The 19,751-nt window shown below is 49.2% G+C and overlaps 2 protein-coding genes across 2 annotated transcripts in view; both read left to right on the top strand.

The window, feature by feature from the left end:
- The first annotated feature begins 5,600 nt into the window (after positions 1–5,600).
- ZDHHC19 (zinc finger DHHC-type palmitoyltransferase 19) lies at positions 5,601–15,304 on the top strand. Its single transcript, XM_032481259.1, is given in 8 exon segments — positions 5,601–6,155; positions 6,488–6,609; positions 7,174–7,313; positions 8,104–8,276; positions 8,669–8,774; positions 14,170–14,255; positions 14,556–14,682; positions 14,685–15,304. Coding segments are annotated over 8 exon segments (957 nt in total). The 5' UTR covers positions 5,601–6,009; the 3' UTR covers positions 14,742–15,304.
- The window catches only part of TFRC (transferrin receptor), a 104,942-nt gene continuing 93,818 nt past the window's right edge, over positions 8,628–19,751 (top strand). Inside the window, exon 1 of the mRNA XM_014560037.2 lies at positions 8,628–8,774. The gene's annotated coding sequence lies outside the window, so the exon portion shown is untranslated. The remainder of the gene's footprint in view (positions 8,775–19,751) is intronic.

The raw sequence follows: 19,751 nt of genomic DNA, 5'->3' as shown, positions 1-19,751 counted from the left end.
TCCCTGGACAGGACAATGTAGTGATCCAGGAGTCTCAGGGGCCAATTACCTCCTAAGGTGGAGGTGAGGGCACAACAGTAAGACAAGGGCACTGACCTCCAGGGGGTCAATCCCCTGGGCCCCGCCCTAGCAAAGACACAGGCTGACTCAGCTTCCTCTAACCATTACTGCAGGAGCGCTCCGTGGGTCATTCATCTCTAGCCCACTGAGAGGCCTTGAGGTTAATTGCCTAGAGCCCTGAACTTTAGACTTCCCTAGAGCAGAACACAGGGTGCTGAGGATATTCCCTGAAGCTTCTTCAGGACAGAACTGGGGACTGAGAGAGGTAAGGCAGGGGGTTTGGAGAGCAGCGGCAGTTGGAAAGGGAAGGCCACTGGGCTGATCCCCGGTGTTTCAGCAGCTGGGCAGCAGTAGCGGGGAGGAGCAGAGGAGACAGGGTTAATTCTCAGGATGGATGTTGATGAGGGAGGAATGATGGGGCATTGGTGAGAGGGAGGGCTTCAGTCTGATGTGGTACTTCTGCCCCACCCGAAGTCCCTCAGTGGCTGTGGATTAGTTACGGCTGGTCCATCCAGAGCTAAGACGTGGCAAGATGAGCTGGATCCGATTCTTCTCTTGGTAATTTTGGATGGCTCCCCGTCAAACACAGATTTTTAGAATCCAGCAGAACAAATTCTTCATTTATGTTTTTTGGTTTAATATTCCCCACAAAATCATGTTAACATGATAAGACACCTATCACTTCAGTTTTGGCTTTTTCAGTGTAAGGGTTATTTTTGAAAAAACAAACCAACCACAAATTTCATCAATTTTCCCTAGGGCTCCTCAGTCATTTGATATTTCAAGGCCATTCTCTTTTCAAATTTTTCTTATTGACACCATTTTAGTAATTTTAAAGTGTATAATCCAGTGTTTTTTTAGTGTATTCATAATGTGCCACCAACACCATTAATCTAATTGCAGAATATTTTCACCCCAGAGAAACCTCGTATTTCTCAGTTCCTCTCTCCTCCCACCCCCTTGCAATCATTAATCTACTTTCTGTCTCTATGACTTTGCCTGTTCTGGACATTTCATCTAAATAAAATCATACAACATGTGGCCTTTTGTATTTGACTTCTTTCATCTGGCATAATGTCTTCAAGGTTTATCCATGTTGTAACATGCATCAGTACCTCATTCCTTTTATGACTGAATAATATTCCACTTTGTGAATATGCCACATTTATTTCAGCTGACGGCATTTATTCACCAGCTAATGGACATTTGGGTTGTTTCTATTTTTGGGCTATTATGAAAAACGCTGCCACTTTGCTGAACTCACTTGTTACTGCTAATTGAGTGTGTGTGTTTGTGTGTGTGTGCGTGTATGTGTATTCTTTAGGGCTTTCAAAATCCAAGCCCTAATGCAATTTGCAATGTCACCTGCAAATGGGGATATTTTTACTTATTTCTTTCCAATGTGAATGCTTTTCTTTTTCTTGCCTAATTACTCTAGCCAGAACTTCCAGTACAATGTTAAATAGAAGTGCAAAAGCCAGTATACTTGTCTTCTAATCTTATAGGGAAAATTTTCAGTCTTTCATTATTAATTATGATGTTAGCTGTGGATTTTTCATAAATGCCCTTCATCAGGTTGAGGAAGTTCCCTTCTATTCCTAGCCTGTTGAGGAATCATGGAAGAATTTTGCCAAATGCTTTTTCTGCATTGAGATTGATTTTTTTTTTCTTTCACTTTACTAATGTGGAGTAGTACATTGATTTTTGTATGATGAGCCGCTCTTGCATTCCTGGGATAAATCTCCATTGGTCATAGTATATAATCCTTTTAATATGCTGCTGGATTCAGTTTGCTAATTTTTTTTGAGGATTTTGCATCATATTCATAAAGGATATTGGTCTGTATTTTGGGTGCGTGTATGTAATATCTTCATGTGGCTTTGGTATCATTGCAATGTTAACTTCATATAATAAATTAGGAACTGTTCTTTCTTCTTTCCCCTTCTATTTCTTAGAAGAGTTTGAGAAAATTGGTGTTCATTCTTTAATATTTAGTATACTTTACCAGTGAAGCCATAGGCCATTTTTTTTTTTTTAAGAGCCTGCCATGTTGTCAACCTTACTGATTCCCCCTTCTTCAATTTTAAGCTGTTTTAGACTAGCCCCTTATTGGATGATTACTTTTGGGGGCATTTAAATGGTATTCTCTATTTAAAAAAACAAAAACCAAAAATAAATCAACAAGCCAAACCAAACACACAGATAGAACAGATTAGCGGTTACCAGAGGGAAAGGGCAGGAGGGAGGGTGGAATGGGTAAAGGGATTAACTGTATGGTGATGGGTGGAAACTATATTTTTGGTGGTGAGCATGCTGTAGTGTATACAGAAGTAGAAATATAATGTCATACACATGAAACTTATATAATGTTATAAACCAATGTTACTTTAATAATTTTTTTAAATTGAAAATTTTAAATTATATTCTAATACCACTTCTATCAATATCACAAAGTTCTGTTGCCTTTGCAAGATTTTAAATGTCACTTTGTGATTAGTGTCATTGTACCTGCACTTCGTATTGTTTTGCATTGCAGTTGAGATAGAAAAGGAAGATGCTAGTATTAAATTAAAGGTGATGTTTGAGTGGGGCCTCATTTCTCATTCGCTAGTGAATATTTTTGTGTTCTGATGTCTTTGTTTACTACATAACATCATAAGTTTAGGGACTCAGATGATGACAACTAAGAACACAAAAAGCCCCCTGGATTCTAAACTACAAACATCGAAATACACGGTGTTAAATTCAATAAATTATGAAACAAAAAGTCCACAGATTCTAGAGATTAGCAGGCAGATGTATTTAATAGGGAATATTTTGGGAACAGCACTTGTGGAAAGGGAGGAGCAGAGGGAGAAGCCAATCTGTGATAAGGGCCCAATAAAACCTCAGCCACCCAGAAGGTCACATGGGGGCTGGGATGGCCCCACAGAATTGTCCTGCACTGGGGCAGTGTCTGGCCCTTTATATCCTGATGTTGACCAGTCCTTGGATGCAAGCTACCCCTGGAAGGAGGTGGGGCTTTGAGTGAGGCAATTTTCTTTAGGGCAGGCAATCCCCAAGCTGAAGCTCTCTTCCAGCAATCAGAGGGATAAATTCTTCGTTCCTGAAGTGGGGTCTGGGAGGTACCTCATAGAGCTCCCCGCAGACCTTAGTACATATGAAGAACTTAGTATCTGTCGTAAGAGAGAAAGGAAAGCTTTCTCTCTGCTGGAACAATTGATTACAACAACGTGGGGGAAATACACGATTAGACCATTGCCTTACACCTTACCCTTACATTAATATCAGATAAAGAGTTCCATGAAAAAGGAAACAAGAAATATAGTTATATATGTATCAGCTAGAAGGAAAGGAAAAGACACAGAAGTGAGGTCAGACAATGCTAAGGAAATGATCCATAGATTTGATTACATAAAACAACAAAAACTTTACATTAAATACTGCATGCAAAATTAACAGGCCAACAACAAATTGGGAACATATTTGCAATAAAGACAGCCCCAAATTTTAATATAAAAAGCTCCTGCAAATTAGAAAAACCCAACACTTCCATTAAAAGCACATGAGATACCACCTCACATCCATTAGGATGTTATTTTAAAATATTCAAAATATTAAAAAGAAAACAAAAAGTGTTAGCAAGGATGTGGGGAAATTGGAGTCCTTCATTATTGGTGGGAATGTAAAATAAATGACGCAGCTGCTTCTTCAAAAAATTAAACACAGGATTACCATATGACCCAGGAATTTTATTTCTGATATATACCTAAAAGAGTGAAAGCAGGAACTTGAATAAATATTTGTGGACCTACATTCATAGTAGCATTATTTACAATGCCTGAAAAAAAACAACCTAAATGTCCATCAACAGATGAATGGATAAATAAAATGTGGCATATACCTACAATTAAATGTTATTCAGGAAGGAAATTCTGCTACATGCTACAAATACCAAGTTCCAGGACTGGTTAAACCCAAGGATGAATCTTGAGGATATTCTGAGAAGTGGAATAAGCCAGACACAAAAGACAGATGTTGAATGATTCCAATTTTACGAGGTACTTAAAATAGTCAGATTTATAGAGACACAAAGTAAGAGTGGTTACCAGGAACTGGTGAGAGGAGGAATCAGAAGTCATTATTTAATGGGTATAGAGTTTCCACTTGGGATGATGAAAAATTTCTGGAATGGATGGTAGTGATGGTTGTGCAACAATGTAAATGTACTTAATGCCATAGAGCTGTACACTTAAAATGGTTAAAATGGTAACTTTTATGTTATATATATTTACCACAATAAAAAAAGAGAAAAATACCTCCGCATTTGAAATGTGAGCAAACAAAAGATATACAAAGGCAATTCACAACACAACTACAATTAAATGACCCATAAGAGTATAAAAATATTTAATCTCATAAGTAATTTAAGGAGATACAAATTAGAAGATCAAGGTATCATTTGTCATCTATAGAATTAGAGAAATTGTTTTACATTACTATTTAACTACAGTGTTAGTATTATGATATGGCTGTCTTCAAAACAGTAATATAAACATGTACCAACTTTCTAGGAAGCATTGGCAGATTATGCAAAAGATGTTTAAAAAAGTCACACTCATTGACCCCAAATCCAACAGTTAGGAATCTCTTCTAAAGAAACAGTTGGAGATGCAGACATTTGGATAATGGCAGAAGGCACCAATGGAACAAAGAACTCGAGGAAGCGAGGGAGCAAGCTCTGCGAATATACGTGGCAGAGAATTCCAGGGAAGGAGAACAAATGTGAAGGACCCAGGGCTGGCACATACCTGGTATGTCCGGGGAACAGCAAGGAGGCCAGTGTGCCTGACTGGCATGGAGTGAGTTAGGGGCTGAGTGTTAGGAAATGAGGTTGGAAAGTTAGTGGGCCCCATCAGGGAGGGCCTTGAAGGCCACATTAAGAACTTTGAACTTTACTTGCTCCGGTTTTAAACAGACAGTTGCTGCGTCTCCGCATACTCCTCAGTTGGTAGGTGGTAGCAGTTCTCAGGCTAACAGGTGGCGCCCGAGTCACAGGCCGTGCACTAGCTGCAGGAGGGGCTTGGAATGCGGGTTTGTAGCACTTTTCAGTTCCAGGTGGGATGGGGAAACAGTCTTTGCCCTTCATCACGACTTATAGTACAAGGGTTCAGACACTCAGTGGCTAAAACACATGACAAATATCAGCTGTATGCGCCACACAATCCAGTTACTTCCCATACAATGAGCAGCTCAGAGGGAGGTGGCCCAAGGCTGGGGCAGTGGCTCAATGTCATCTGTGCCTTTCTGTCTGTGCCCCATATTGACTTAATGACTGACGGCTCAAGGTGACACTTCAGCCAGCATGTCTAGGTTCAGAACAGGAAGAAAGGGACAGAGCTGCCCCAACTGTCTTTTCTCCCTTTATCAGGAAAGCAAAACTTTTCTAGAAACCCTCGGGCATTCACTTATGTCTCTGTGTCACGAAGCTAACCCTGGAAATGAGGGAAGATCTATCTGCCTCTTCCCCCAAAGTGCAATTTTGTAATAACAAAAAGGAAAAAAAAGTGGAGATAGAGCAATGCGCATTGTGTGCTTCAATTAGCAGCAAGCCTGAAAGGGTGAGTAGAATCACCTTCTCCCCATGAGTTTCTCCAATCTCACGAGGTCTCAAAGCCAACCTCTCATGGGCAGGACCTCTCAGTCCCCAGCACAAGCAGGGTGGGGGGAGGTTGCTGTCGGACAGGACAGTCACAGGCTCCAGACTGTTCAGCGGAAGAGTTCCTAGCCCCCATTCTCCTTGGCTTCTGTGATGTCACACTGGGACTGCTTTCCTTCCACCCTGGGCTGTGGCTTCCAAGGCTGCTGTGACCATGGGGCTCCTGGAGCCAGCAGAGGGGAGGGAGCCTGGAGGCTCTGATCCCCCCTGGGGGCACAGAAGGTCCAGCCATGCCGCTCTTGAAGGATGCCACACCCCACATGAAGGAGAGCCATCCCCTGCCTCAGGCCCTACTCCCCTGGATCCTCCCAAGCCTGTTTGCTGCCTTCAACGTAGTGCTGCTGGTCGTTTTAAGTGGCCTCTTCTTCGCATTCCCGTGTGTATCCCACACAAGCTGGCAGATTTCCTAGAGTGACAGAAAGGACAACACATAATGATAGAATGGTGTTGGGGGCTGCTGAAAAAGGGTCAGGGAAGGAAGGGTGCTCTAGGCCGAGGGAACTGAATGGGCCAAGGCACAGAGGCATAGAGCACTTGGTGCATTTGGCTGGTAATACTGGGTGACATGTGGTGGAGTCTCTATGGATCTGTCCCTAGCCTGGATATTTACAGCAGAATTTATGGTCTGTGGGTCCTGACCAGGTGGACTGGGTCCTGGGGGAGCTTCAGGCCTCCCCAGATCAGGGCTGAGTCCTGCTCTGATCTCAGTTGCAGGTGGCTGGCCCAGAACGGGGAATGGGCCTTTCCCGTCATCACAGGCTTCCTCTTTGTCATCACCTTCTTCAGTCTTGTTTCTCTCAACTTCTCAGACCCTGGCATCTTGCATCAAGGTGAAACACTGGCCCCCGGGGAGAAGGAGGTAGCACCCTAAAGGGCTCCTGCCTGCCGGGGGTGGGGCGGTTCCTTAAGTGCTCCTCCCATCTCCCTGCTTGGGGTCTCAGGACTCCTTCACCCCATGTTCTCATTTGCTCAGGCCCTGCTTCTGGCACTTCATTTCCTAAGCCATGGAGATGTAGAAAAGCAGGATTCTAGAGGTTTTGCAGTTGCCTTGGAGGAGAGGGCCAGGGCAGGCTGGAGAGAGAAGCCAGCTTTTCACAACCACTCAGTTTTCTCTTCCTTCTGCCCACTGCATAAGCTCCCTCAAACATCAATCACATTGCCAAAGGCCTGAGTTCTCAAAGAACTCCTGGGTCTGGCAACCCACCTCCCCTTTGACTGCCAGCCTTTCTGAGCTTGGTCAGCTTACTCAGTGGGGACTAGAGATTCCCCTATCCACCTCATCCCCACCCCTCCTGGAGCCCAGTGATGCTGTGGGGCTGCCTACCCACACCCTTCTGCTGCAGCCGACTGAGGGAAGGGCCTCTTGCTGCTACTCAGTCCTCTTCCCATGACAGGCTCCAACGAACAGGGCCCCATGATGGTGCATGTGGTATGGGTGAACCACAGGGCATTCCGCCTGCAGTGGTGCCAAAAGTGCTGCTTCCACCGCCCTCCCCGGACCTACCACTGCCCCTGGTGCAACATCTGTGTGGAGGTGAGTGCCCCTCTCGCCTGCCTACCTACCCTCCCAGCCCCTGCCTGGGATCAGAAGACCCATTCCCACGGGGCCGGTGATGAGAGTGAAACCACTTCCAGTTCTGCAAAGGACCAAGGGTGGCAGTAACTCCCAGCCACTCTTGGTCACTCATGCAGGTCAATGCCTCTGTGCCTGCACCTGTTCTGGGAGGCTAGTCCTTACCCACACTGGTGCTGACATGCAGAAGGGCATCCACACCTATGCTGAGCCTGGTCAGACCCAGGGGAGGAAAGACACCCCTGTCCTACCCAGGGCTTGCTGACACTAGATGCCCAAGACCCTCAGGCTGACTGCAGGGGAACTTGCCTATCCTCTTCTGGTTGTCCGTGCAAGTGGGTCTCCTGGGCTCTGAATGCTTGTCTTTTATGTGCACAACCTGGGAGGCTGGCTGGACAAGGCTGTTATTATTACGCTCAGCCAATGGATGAGGAAACGGAGGCCCAGAGGTAGTCTATGTCCCGCTCAAAGTTACACCAGGATGTGTCCCACTGAAGATCGGGCAGGCCTTGCCTCTAAAGGCCTCTTGACATTCAGCTATGTGAGTGAGCCTCAGAGCCCTACGGTGCCCTAACCACAGAGATGCCAGCATCGTTAGGGACTTTGTGGCTCAGTTTCTTCCCAGGAAAGGGAGCCAGTACGTGGGGCAGGTGACTTAGCGGGTGTGGGGGTAAGACCTCAGATTTAGGGGCTATGGAGGCTGGGTCAGAGGTTGTGTCCTCGAGGCCTGACCCCTTTCCCACTTGCCCAGGACTTTGACCACCACTGCAAGTGGGTCAATAACTGCATCGGTCACCGCAACTTCCGCTTCTTCATGCTGCTCGTCCTGTCCCTATGCCTTTACTCGGGCGCCATTTTAGTCACCTGTCTGATTTTCCTGGTGCGCACGACCCACCTGCCGTTCTCCATGGACAAGGCTATCGCGTATCCGCCAGGCTGCGGGACCCAATAGGGGAGTCGTGGGGAGCGCGGGGACACCCGAGGGGCGGAGTCACGCGGACAGAGCTAATGATGGGCAGGGTTAAACAGCGAAGCCGCTCCGGAGGATCAGTCTGGGACCAGGTGAGGTCAGGGAAGAGGGATGGGGCTAGGAGGGCCTATGAAGCGTTGAGCATTTAGCAGGACCCTGGATGAGGAGTGCTAGAGGTGGCACGGGGGCCTGGACCGCAGGGTAGGTCGAGGTTGAAGTTTACAGCCTGGGGAGAGGATGCGCCGGGCTGGTTGCGGGAGGGGCTGCTGGAGCGGGGGCGGGGACCGGCTGAGGGGCGGGACCAGGGAGGACATTCTGGTTGCGCTGCTCCTTAGCTTGTGCGCAGCATCGTGGTGGCTGTACCCGCCACCGGTTTCCTGGTGCCACTCTTCCTGCTCCTGCTGATCCAGGCCATGTCGGTGAGCGCGGCCGAGCGTTCCTACGAAGGCAAGGTACGCGGGGCCGAGCGGGGCGCCAAGATACCGGGCTGTGGGCGGTCCCCTGGCGCCTCCGGGACTTCCGCACTTCCAGTCTTTCTCCTTCTCCCTGGTCCTTGATTGCCTGACCTCCCTGGAAGGTGCCTCATTAGCCCTTCCAGACCCAGATTCAGCTCAAATCTCACCTCCCTCTGGAGCTCGGTGGTCACTCTCCTTTCTGGGTGCGCTGCGTCGAGGGACTACTCTGTGTGGGCCGCGTACGCATTATTTTGCGCGACGGGCTTAGAGGTGTGTAAGGCTGCATCCTACGCTCGTGTTCACAAGGAACCTTAAATCCGAGGAACACCCTCCAGACATCCGTAAACACTGAGAGGGGCCTACCCTACGTAGTGCAGTACAGACTCGGAGAGGGCATCGAGAGTGCAGTGAGGACCGCAGGGTGAACTAGGACGTGCCACGCAGTGGTTTGGAGGAAGTCTGTGGGGAGGGCACTGCAGTGTGGGGCGAAGCTTGCAAAAAAAAAAAAAAAAAAAAAAAGCAGGGAGGCCTGAAAGTCTGTGGAATGTTGATAGGATGATGAGGAAACAGTTCTAATTGGAGCAGAAGGTGGCATGGGAAAGCAAGTGGAACGCCTGGGATTGGCCAGATTTAAAAGGCAAAAGAGTCATGCGGATAATTTAATCTTGGTGCAGTAGAACCTGGAAGCCTTGATAGGATTTTTTTTTCTTTACATACAGTAAAATTCACCCTTTTTTAGTGCACAGTTGTATGAGTTTTGAGAAATACATACAGCCCACTAATCACCGCCACAATCAAGATTTAGAACGGTTCCATCTTCCCCAGAAGTTCCCCACGGCTTTTCATAGTCAGCTTCTCTCCCTACCTTCAGCCCCTGGCAACCACTGGTCTGTCTTCTATTCCAATAGTTTTCCCTTTTTCAGAATCTCATGTAAATGCAGTCATAGCTTTTTGAGCCTCATTTCTTGCACTTAGCATAATGCATTTGAGATTCATCCATGTTGTTGCCCATATTAGTAGTTTCCTCCTTTTTAATTGCTTGTGGTGTTCTGTCATGTGGCTATGGCACACACAGCTTGTTTACCCATTCGCCAGCTGAAGGATATTTGAGTTGTTTCCAGTTTTTGGTGTTTATAAATAAAGCCACTATAAACATGGGTGTACAGGCATGTGAATACAAGTTTTCATTTTGGTGAGGGGTATATACTTAAGGGTGACATTGCTGAGTAACTGTATGTTTAACTTTATAAGAAACTCCCAAATTGTCTTCCAAAATGGCTGTACCATTTTGCATTCCCATAAGCAATGGATGAGAAATTCCAGTTGCTCTGCATCATTGACATCTGAAGTTGTCAGTTTTTGTTTCTGTTTTTTTTTTTTAACTTAGCCAGTCTAATAAATGTGTAGATGTGTAGTGATATCTCATTGTGGTTCTAATTTGCATTTTCCTAATGACTAATGATTTTTGAACATCATTTTATGTTCTTTTCTGCCATCAGTGTATCTTTGATTAAATGTCTATTCCAATCTTCTGCCCATTAAAAAAATTGTTTTCTTAATATTGAGTTTTAAGAGTTATTTATGTATTCAGGATTCAGATATGTGTTTTGCAAATATTTTCTCCCAGTTTGTGGCTTATCATCTCATTTTTAAAACAGTGTCCTCCAAAGATCAAGTTTTAAGTTTTGATGAAGTACATTATCAATTTTTCTTTTATGAATTGTGTTTTTGTGTGTAATTAAGAAGTCTTATCTTAACCCAAGGTCACAAAGATCTTCTTATATGTCTTCTTCTAGAAGTTTTATAGTTTTAGGTTTTATATTTAGGACTATGATTCATTTGGGGTTAAATTTTGTATATGATGCAAGGCATGGGTCAAGATTTATTTTTTTGCATGTGGGTTGCGCCAGCACCATTAAAAAAAAAGACTGTCCCTTCCATTGAGTTGCCTTTGCACATTTGTCAAAAATCTATTAGGTGTGGGTGTATTTCTGGACACTCTATTCTTTTGCCACTACCACACTATCTTGATTAGTAGCTTTGGTCTGAAATCATGCAATGTGAATTCTCCAACTTTGTTCTTTTTCAGAGTTCTTTTGGCTATCCTAGTTACCTTGACTTTCCATAAAAATTTTAGAATCAATTTGTCATTTTCTGCAAAAAAAATTTGCTGAGATTTTCATTTGGATTGTGTTGAACCTATGGATCAATTTTGAAAATTGTCAATTTAACAATATTGAGTTTTAAGAGTTCATAATTCCATGAATGTGGTATACCTCTCCATTTATTTAGGGTCTTCTTTGATTTCTTTCATTAGTGTCTTATAGTTTTTAGCATATAGATCTTGCCTACATTGTGTTAGATTTTTTCTAAGTAAGTTTTCGTGTTATTATGATTTTTAAAAATTTCATTTCCATTTATTTATTAAAGAAAAATCAATGGATTTTTGATATTAGTCTTGAATCTTGCAATTTTTCTGGACTCATTTTTTAGTTCTAATAGCTTTTTTGTTGATTCTACATAGAAAATCATGTCATCTGTGAAAAGGGCAGTTTCATTTCTTCCTTTCCAACATGTATGGCTTTATTTCTTTTTCTTTTCTTACTGCACTGTCTTGGAGTACTGTGCTGACTAGGAGTGGTAAAAATGAACATCCTTGCCAAGGGATTCCTTCCACATGACAATGACTTGACTAAAGGCTGTTTTAGGAAGACTGTAGTGGGCCACATCAATGAGGGAGAGGCTGGAGACATTGAGACAGCTGAAAGGACAGAGGAGCCTTCTTTGCTCACCATTTTCCATCCTTCCAGTCACCACTTAATCACTCTACCCTACCCATATTTGGTTCTCAGCCCACCTGTGACTCCTCTGCTCAGCCCTTACTCATCAGCTCCGTGTGGTCTGCATGTCTTCTCTCTCCAGCCTCAGTCCATCATTTCAGCCTCTCCTGGGCAGTACTCTCCCTTCCCACATCCTGTGATTCTTCCATCCCAGGTCAGGCCATAGGCCTGCCCTCCTTCCACTGTTCAGATGGGGCTGTCTATACGAAACCAGGATCTTATAGCCTCTTATAGGCCTTATAGGAAACCTAAGTGTGGTCTGCACTCTGTGATTCACCAGGCAGGGCTCTTCCATTACCAGAACCCATTCCAGGCATTCTTCACACACCTCAGCTGCATTTCCTTCCTGCCTCCACCCCTTGACCACAACTTCTGCTGGGCCACTTGCTTAGACAGCAAGGGCTCTGGAGCCAGACCACATGAATTCAAATCACAGCTCCATGACATACCAGCAGGGAGATCTTGGCTGTGTTACTTAGCCATCTGGTGCCTCAGTTTCCCCATGTGTAAAAGAGGACAGCATAGATGAGTATGTGTAAGATACACAGAATGGTGGTTGGTATGAATAAGCAGCTTGCATGTTACCGTTATTACCATTCCTTCCCATCGTCATTACACATGTTCATGTCACTCGCATCTTAACAACAAAGCAGACATCCCTTAACATCACAGCCCTCCACTCCACCTGCTGTGCTCTCCTCTCCAGCGTAGCCATATTTCCTGAAAGAGTTGGCTGTGCTCATTAGTGTCATTCTTCACCCTCCTCAACCCACTCCAGCACTGCGTCCATCCTCACTGTCACACGGGTGCTGCAGGTGGCCCAAGCAGCAGGCAGTCCTCAGACTAACCTTTCCAGCCTGGACACAGCAGAACCTGAGACAGAATGTCCCTGCAGGGGTCCTTCCCCAGCTGCTCAGGGCTCAGCGCTCTCTGCTGTCTAGGCTGCTAGTCCCCTGCCTGCACCTTGGAGTCTTGGCCTGGGCTGCCTGCCCTTCTCACCAAAGCCCTCTCTGCGCTGCTCTCACCACTCTGAAAGTTAAGGCTGGCTTTGTTGTCTGTGGTGTGTCCTCAGTCCCCAGCACAATGCCTGGAACAGTGTTGAGGTCCCTAAATATTTATGAACAAATGAGTGAACCTATAAAGGAATGTATAATGCTTTGGGAGAGAAAGAAAGAGAAGAAGAGAGAGAAGCCTGATGCTCCAATCCTTGGGGTAGAAGGTGAGAGAGCAGAGGCATCAGGGAATTGAGCAGGAGACATGGCCCTCACTTCGGTTTTGGTCCTGTGGGGTGTGAGTGCGTTTGAGACACAGAATTGGAGCCGGAGACCAGGTCTGGAGCCCGTGAGAGAGGACAGTCTGGGAACTTCCGAGCTGTTGGATTCCATTCACGTCTGAGGGTCCCATGTGGGGAGAGGGAGGAGTTCTACTTTATTGGTCAGTTCTTAGGATTTCATTAAACAATTACCACTCCTTAAGCACTGAGCAATCAACATTTTTCTATACATCATGTACATCTAGCAAATAAAAATTTATTTCTCTAGATTTTAAATTCTGACTGTCAGTTTGATCAAACTCTTATAACCATTTAATTAGAATAGAATAGAATACTGGTTTTTCTTAAATGCTTTACACACCATAAAGTAGGCAGAACTCAAAATATCATGATAGTATTGCTTTTTGGCAACAACGGGATGTTCTGGGGTCTTGACTTCTCCTCCCCTAGGTGTCAGCTGCCCTGCATGGAGTCCTGGTTCCCTCTGGTGCAGAATAGTGTTGAAGATAAAAATCTTCATAACAGGGGCACGCGACACAGGGGAGCTGGTGGGGCCGAGGTGCTCCTGGGCCACTTTGTGTCATGACTAACATTCTGTAGCTAAGGCTCTTGAAGTCCCAGTGTCTCGCTGTGCTGGGGAGGAGGAGGGGGCGAGACTGATAGGTGGCAGGAGGAGAGGAAGAGAACATGGTCAAGAGTGACCAGAGGAGGACTTGACCTTTGCCTTGATCTTTACATTCATTGGTCAAGCACTGGGTGCTCAAGACCTTCAGCCCAGACTTTCAGGCCCATGTGCTTTTGGTTAGGGCAATATGGTTGCACCCCATACAGCTGCCCTTCACTGACAGTGAAATTCAGGGAAGGCACAATTTTAGCAAAAAATGAAACATGAGAAAGTAGAGAAGTTGAGGGAGCAGGGGTGGAACTGTCTTTGGAGCAGTTTAGCAGCAAAAGGAAGATCTGAAAGTGTACCCGGAAGGAAGTACCTGGAGGATGTGTGTGGTCAAAGGAGACAGAGAAGGGGAGGATACTGAGAACGGGAGGCTACAAGGTGATGGGGGAGGACCCCTGAAAAGGCAGGGGAGGTGGGAGCAATGCCAGAGCAATGCCAGAAGTGTGTTGGGGGAGGCCTTGCCTGACTCTCCTGGCTTCTCTGTCCTTGGAGTCTTGCTGCAGCCCTGGACTGAGCTGGCCTGTGCAGGGAGGGCAGGTGAGGGGGCTGGTCCGCCCATTCCTGCTAGATCTGAGCTCCTCTTCCTGTCCTCACCCCCCACTCCAGTGCCAACACCTGCAGGGATACAACCCCTTCGACCATGGCTGTGCCAGCAACTGGTATTTAACAATCTGTGCACCGCTAGGACCCAAGTGAGTTGGCAAACCAGAGGCCTGAGTGGTGGCCCGGGGGGCTGGGGGGGTGGGGTGCGGCTGGGTCATCTCCCCTGACCCCTTAGCACAGCTCCCAGCTCCTTACACTCATGGTTCTTCTTTTGGGATTTTCTCCAAGGCATTGTGGGAGCCTCTCGAGCCTCCTCTTCCTTGCCTCTGTGGGTTCTTTCACCAAGAAATGGGGTAGAGGGGCACTGCAGCCTGGTTGAGACTGGTCCCCTGCTCCCTGCAGGGCCAGGAGGGCCAGGGACCCCTTGCATCTGGCTTGTCACTCCCTAGGTACATGGCCAAAGCTGTCTGGCTGCAGAGAGTGGAGATGCCTGACTGGGTGCCCGTGCACAATCCGCACATCTCCGTGTGCCCTCCTGTGCTCAGTCCTCCAACCCTCCCTGGGCCTGGGTCTGGCTCCCAGCCCCAACCTCTGGGTCTTTACAAACCAGGGAAGGGTCCCCCAGGGAGTGGTGAGGCTGCAGCCCTCCAGGAGGTGAGGAGTGTGTGCCTGTGTGTGCTGGGAGGGGGCGTCTGCCCATAGTACGGGTGTCCGGGACCCCCCTCCCTCCCATGTTGGGCTGCCCTGAAGCTGGAGCACTCAGAGCTCAGGGGATGGAGATTTTAGGCTGGAGGAGTGTTGGAGGTAGAGTCACAGGTCTCCAGAAAACACCAGGGGTCCCTGGAGACACAAAGGGAAAAGGCCACACCATTCACTTGCCGGATGGCCTTGGGCCAGTCATTTATTCCTTCTGGGCCTCAGTTTCTTCAGCTATTAATGAGGACTGAGACTAGTTCAGTGGTTTATAATTGGGTTGGGGGGCAGATTCCCCTATTTAAAGGCACCTTTTGCGCTGAAGCCCAGTCTGTGAACCATATGGAAGTGGAGCATTAGGATGTCCCACACACCAGGCACCTGCAGGGACATTCTGGGTGCCAACCCACTCCCTTTGCTCTGCCTGTAGGGGGCGGTGGCTTGGACGGTTTCTTGCTCCCCGGTTGGGTGGGCTGGGGGGCGGGTTTCGGGGAGAGCACCCATCCCCCACTCTATGTTTAGCTCCAGGCTGGCCCGGTGCTGCCCCCGCTGCGGGAGGCCCCCAGGCGAAGCTCCGTCTGCCTCTCGCCCTTTCGCACTGGCCGATGCCAGGAGCCCCTGCACCCGAACCCCACCTCTTGAGCCCCTCGTGGAGACCTCTGTGCCCTGCCCTTACCCACCCCCCTGGCGGGAGTGCTGGGAGGCCCCAAAGCCCATTAAATACCCTTTGCCTGCCTCCTCCGACTGCCTTGCTGCGCTGTCTGTCCTGAGTGCGAGGGATTATGGGGATGTGGCGGGCTCTGAGGGGCTGGGAGGGAGGAGCCAAGATCCAATACTGACTGACTCTGCGACCTTGGGCAAGACACTCAACATTGCTCTCATCGTTAAAATGGGGCAACCATAACAACCACGGCGAGGGCTGGGGATGTTATAAGAGAAAACCCAGCCGTGAGGGTGTCAGCCGCGGGAAAGTCCCGGCCGACGCCCTGCTGCACCCCCGTCTGGCTGCAGGGGGCGCCCGCCTCCTGGGAATTCGCCAAGCCTGGCCTGGTCCAGCCCTGCCACACTGGCGCCTCCGGGGTGGGTTGGGGCTGGCTCTCAGGCTGGGAGCAGGCCCTCCTCCTGCCTCATCCCAGGAGGTGGAGGTGTGGGATTGTTCTCCATCATAGTCCAATCCTGCATCTTTCCTGCAAGCCGGTCTCATCCTGGCCACTCCCTCTTTTGGGGGAGTCAGGTGCTTGTTCCGGTCCTGTGTCTAGGGTGGGTTACAGGCCCTGTGAGTCTGTAGGGGAAGGAGGGGCGGGGATAGGGTGAGTGCGAGGGAACCAAGTCGAACTGTGGTTCCTCAAGTGGCCAGAGTGACCTTGGGAATAGAACTAATGGCACCTTCCAGGAAAGTTGTTAGAAGATGAAATGAGGTGGTTCATGTAAAACACCAGGTATGCAGTAGGCACACAATGAATGCAGCCACTATGATGATGATTATTTTGTCCACCACGCAGCTACCACACCACATCAGAATTACCTGAGCCCCAGACCACTGACTCAGCATCTCTGGTGGGGAGAGGGGCGGAGTCAGAATCTGAAGTGCCCCATCCCTGAATCTCAAGGGCCCCATGGGGTCCTGCCACCCTGAGCTTTCAGACCTGCTGCCTTAGGAGGTGAGGATGGGCTCCGACCACTCTGTTTCCTACCACCCCTGTATTCAGGCAAAATGAGGTGTGTTGAGGGAGAGAGGGAAGGACGTCACCGAAGGGTCAGATGAACACCCCAGGGGCCTGTGAAGGTGTGTGCCTGTGTGTGCACGTGTGTGCTTGTGTCCTGGGGACAGGAGCTCATCCTCCACATGTGTCAGCCCAGCTGGGGAGGTGGGTGACCGATGATGCAGGGCATGGCTCAGGTTCTCTCCACATTGAGTCCCCTTTGAGGCTCTTTCCTTCTTCCTCCCATCCTGTCTGTGGCAGCCTCAGGCCCTTCCATGTCCAGGCCCAGCCTCCCCCACGGCACTGGCTCTGGCTCTGGGTCTTGGCCAGCCTTGTTCAACCTAAGGACTCCAGCTCTTTCTCGCCCCCTTTGCCCTGGTCCCAGTGTCTCTCAAGTCCCAACCTCCCTTGGGGCTCAAGCCTTTTCTCAGCACTCAGGGTTAACCTTGGATTCCTGGGAGGGGTGTGGGGTATTCACTGGCAAAGAAAAAGGCAGCCCAGTTTTGGCCTTATGGTATGTGGCTTCCATGGCCACATTTAAAATCCTTAAGGCTCGTATTTTCAAGCAAAGCTGAAGCAGCGTTGCCTGTCTGGGTAGCCCACAGTCCGTGTTCGCATGGTGAGGGGATGAGGGCATGAGACCTTTTGGGCCCTGGACCCAGGTATGTATGTGGTGCACAAATCTGTGTGAGTCTTGTGTCTGTGTGTGTTCAGAGAGCCCAGCTCAGCCCAGGCTGCCCTGCAGTGAGGAGAGGCTCTGAGGTCAGCTCCCAAATGGGAGTCCTCAGGATGGTCTGGGCCTCGGCCAGAGAGGACAAGAATTCAGGAACCCGGGCCAAGGCCTGGATGGAGGATATTCATGGAACTGACTGGGTGCCTGAATGGAGCCTGCCTAGAGCCCCAGCTCCACAGGGGCCGAGAAGGCCAGGCCTAGCCCTGCCTTGTCCTGCTGCCCGTCTCTCTGCTACTCTGCCTGGTTCATCAGGACTGCACCCACCAGGTCCCTGCCTCCAGCTGTAGGGGGACTCACCCAGTCTCAGGTAGGGACTTCCAAGTCCTAAGCCACGTGTGAGTCATCTCCCTCAACAGCCTGGGCCTCAGTTTCCTCACTGGGCAAGGACATAACTTTCTCAAAGGCAGCCATGTTCCCTCCTGCCCTGGGATGTAGATTCTGGGTCTCTCTCTCTGGGTCTCTGAGATTTCTAGGATTCCCTTAGGAAAGCACCTTGGATTAAGCATTTCATCTCCCAAGCAGTAAGTGGGACCTAGCTCACCCCTTCCTTTGACTCCCTCTCCCCTAAGCCTTGGACATCCCTCGGAGATTCTTTCCTGTCCTGTAGGCCTTGGTTGATCTGCACCCACCTTTGCTTTCAGCCACCTCCACATTTCTGCTGAACCTGCTCTTGACTCCCAGACACACCTCTCAATCCTTGGCTCACTGATATGGGGAGGGGTGTTATCAGGGCCTGAAAACGGGGCCAGCTCTCCACACACCCTGGAAGCCTGCATTCCCTTAGGCAGGAGCCAAGGAGTGATCCCCAAGCAGGGCTAGCATGTGCCCACAGGTCTGGAGCCACTCTGAGAGATACCCTGCCCATTCCTGGAGCCTGATGGAAGGAGGGGGAGCCCAGAAGCAGCCACCCCTTGTCATCTCCAGCCGTTTCCTCCATGGGCCTTCCGAAGTTCAGGGCACGGGGCTGGGAAGAGCAGCGGGCTGAAGTCAGGAGGCCTGGGTGTCACTCAGCTAGTGTGCCATGGGAGCAGGTTTCTGTCCTCTGCTCGGCCTCAGGTCCCTCGTCCGTAACAGGATGACCACTATGGCCAGCTCACAGGTGGTCACAGGGTCCTAAGTCTTTGGAGCTAGAAGGGACTTAGGAGTCATCTCATCTAGCTGCCTCTCCACCCTCGATTTCACAGATTTTTACCAGAGAGGAACGGGATTGCCTAGGATGGCACATTGTCCAAGCCCAGGTTGCCTCTCCTATTCCTGCTCTGGTGACCATTTCAGAGGAGGAAAGACTTGGGGAGCCACCACTGCCCCCCACCAGCCCCCACAGAGCCAGGCAGGGTGTATCAGCACAGGACCTGAGGCCCTGATAAGAAGGCAGGCTTAACTCCATCTCTGCTGGGAGTGATAATGACGCCCCGCTCCCTTGTGCTCAGCCCCGCCCTACCCTGCCTTGCCCACCCCACCCAAGGGGACCCTGCCAGTGGCTGAGGGTGGGGTGGGGCCTGGACAGAGAGGGCAGAGGAGGCGGCTGGAGCTGGGATCGGGGGCCAGAAGCCTAACACCTCCCAAGTCAGGGGCCCCTCGCTGGCTGACCCTCCTGGGCACCCAGTCCCTGGCACCCAGGTGATGCTCCAGCGACACCCATGTCCTCCTTCAGTCCTGCACGCAGAGCGTGGTGGAGGGAGGTGGCTGGGCTGAAGGTTTGCCAGGCTCGTGCTGGGTCACAAAACTTTCCTGAGTGCCCCTGGGGCCAGGGCCTGGGCTAGGTCGTTCACAGGATCTCCCTTAGTTCTCGTGACAACCCCCCTGAGGCGGTTATTCTGGTCCTAGAGATGAGGAAGCCAGAACTGAGCAAACAAGCCACTTCCCCAAGGTCACATTGCTTCTAAGTGGCAGAGCCAAAGCTCCTTTAGCCTTTGTCTTTATGATGTGCCTCATAGGCGGTTCTGTTTTATTTCAGCTGAGAGTAGTGGTTAAGGCCTGGGCTCAGAAGCCAGATGGCCAAGGTTTCCCACTGTAACATGGGATGAATCGTGGCCTCTGTTGTGCTTGTATGAGGATTCTTTATTCAGTGCACGTGGAGAGCTTGACCCGCGTTCTGGCATGTGACAGGTGCTAAATCGTGGTAGTGATTGTCCCCACAATAGGATCCAGGTGATGCCCGAGTCAGGACTTTGTGACCTGCCGGGGCCTTGGAGATGCTGGTCACTGTGGCAACAGCAGCCCGCTCTTGCCGTTTGGAGCATGTTTCCTAGAGGCCAGGCAGCAAAGGGGAAGTGTGCTGCTTCGGAGGGGATGTTTGTGGTGCTGTTTTAACGAAAATCAAGCACTATTTGTGTCCCCAGGCCAAAAGGGAGTGAAGGTGTGGGCTGAGTGTTCAAGGGAGCAGCAAGAGAAACCACCTAAATGGCTCTGCCCTCCCACACAGGCGAGGGAGTTTCCTGTTAAGAAAGCACCTTGTTGCTTCTGTTCTGAGGCCAGGCAGTGTCCCAGGCTGAAGAAAGTCAAAGCTGTGGTCA

This window comes from Camelus ferus, chromosome 1, assembly GCF_009834535.1.
Source record: "Camelus ferus isolate YT-003-E chromosome 1, BCGSAC_Cfer_1.0, whole genome shotgun sequence".
NCBI lineage: Eukaryota > Metazoa > Chordata > Mammalia > Artiodactyla > Camelidae > Camelus > Camelus ferus.
This window is presented reverse-complemented; position numbering and strand designations above follow the sequence as displayed.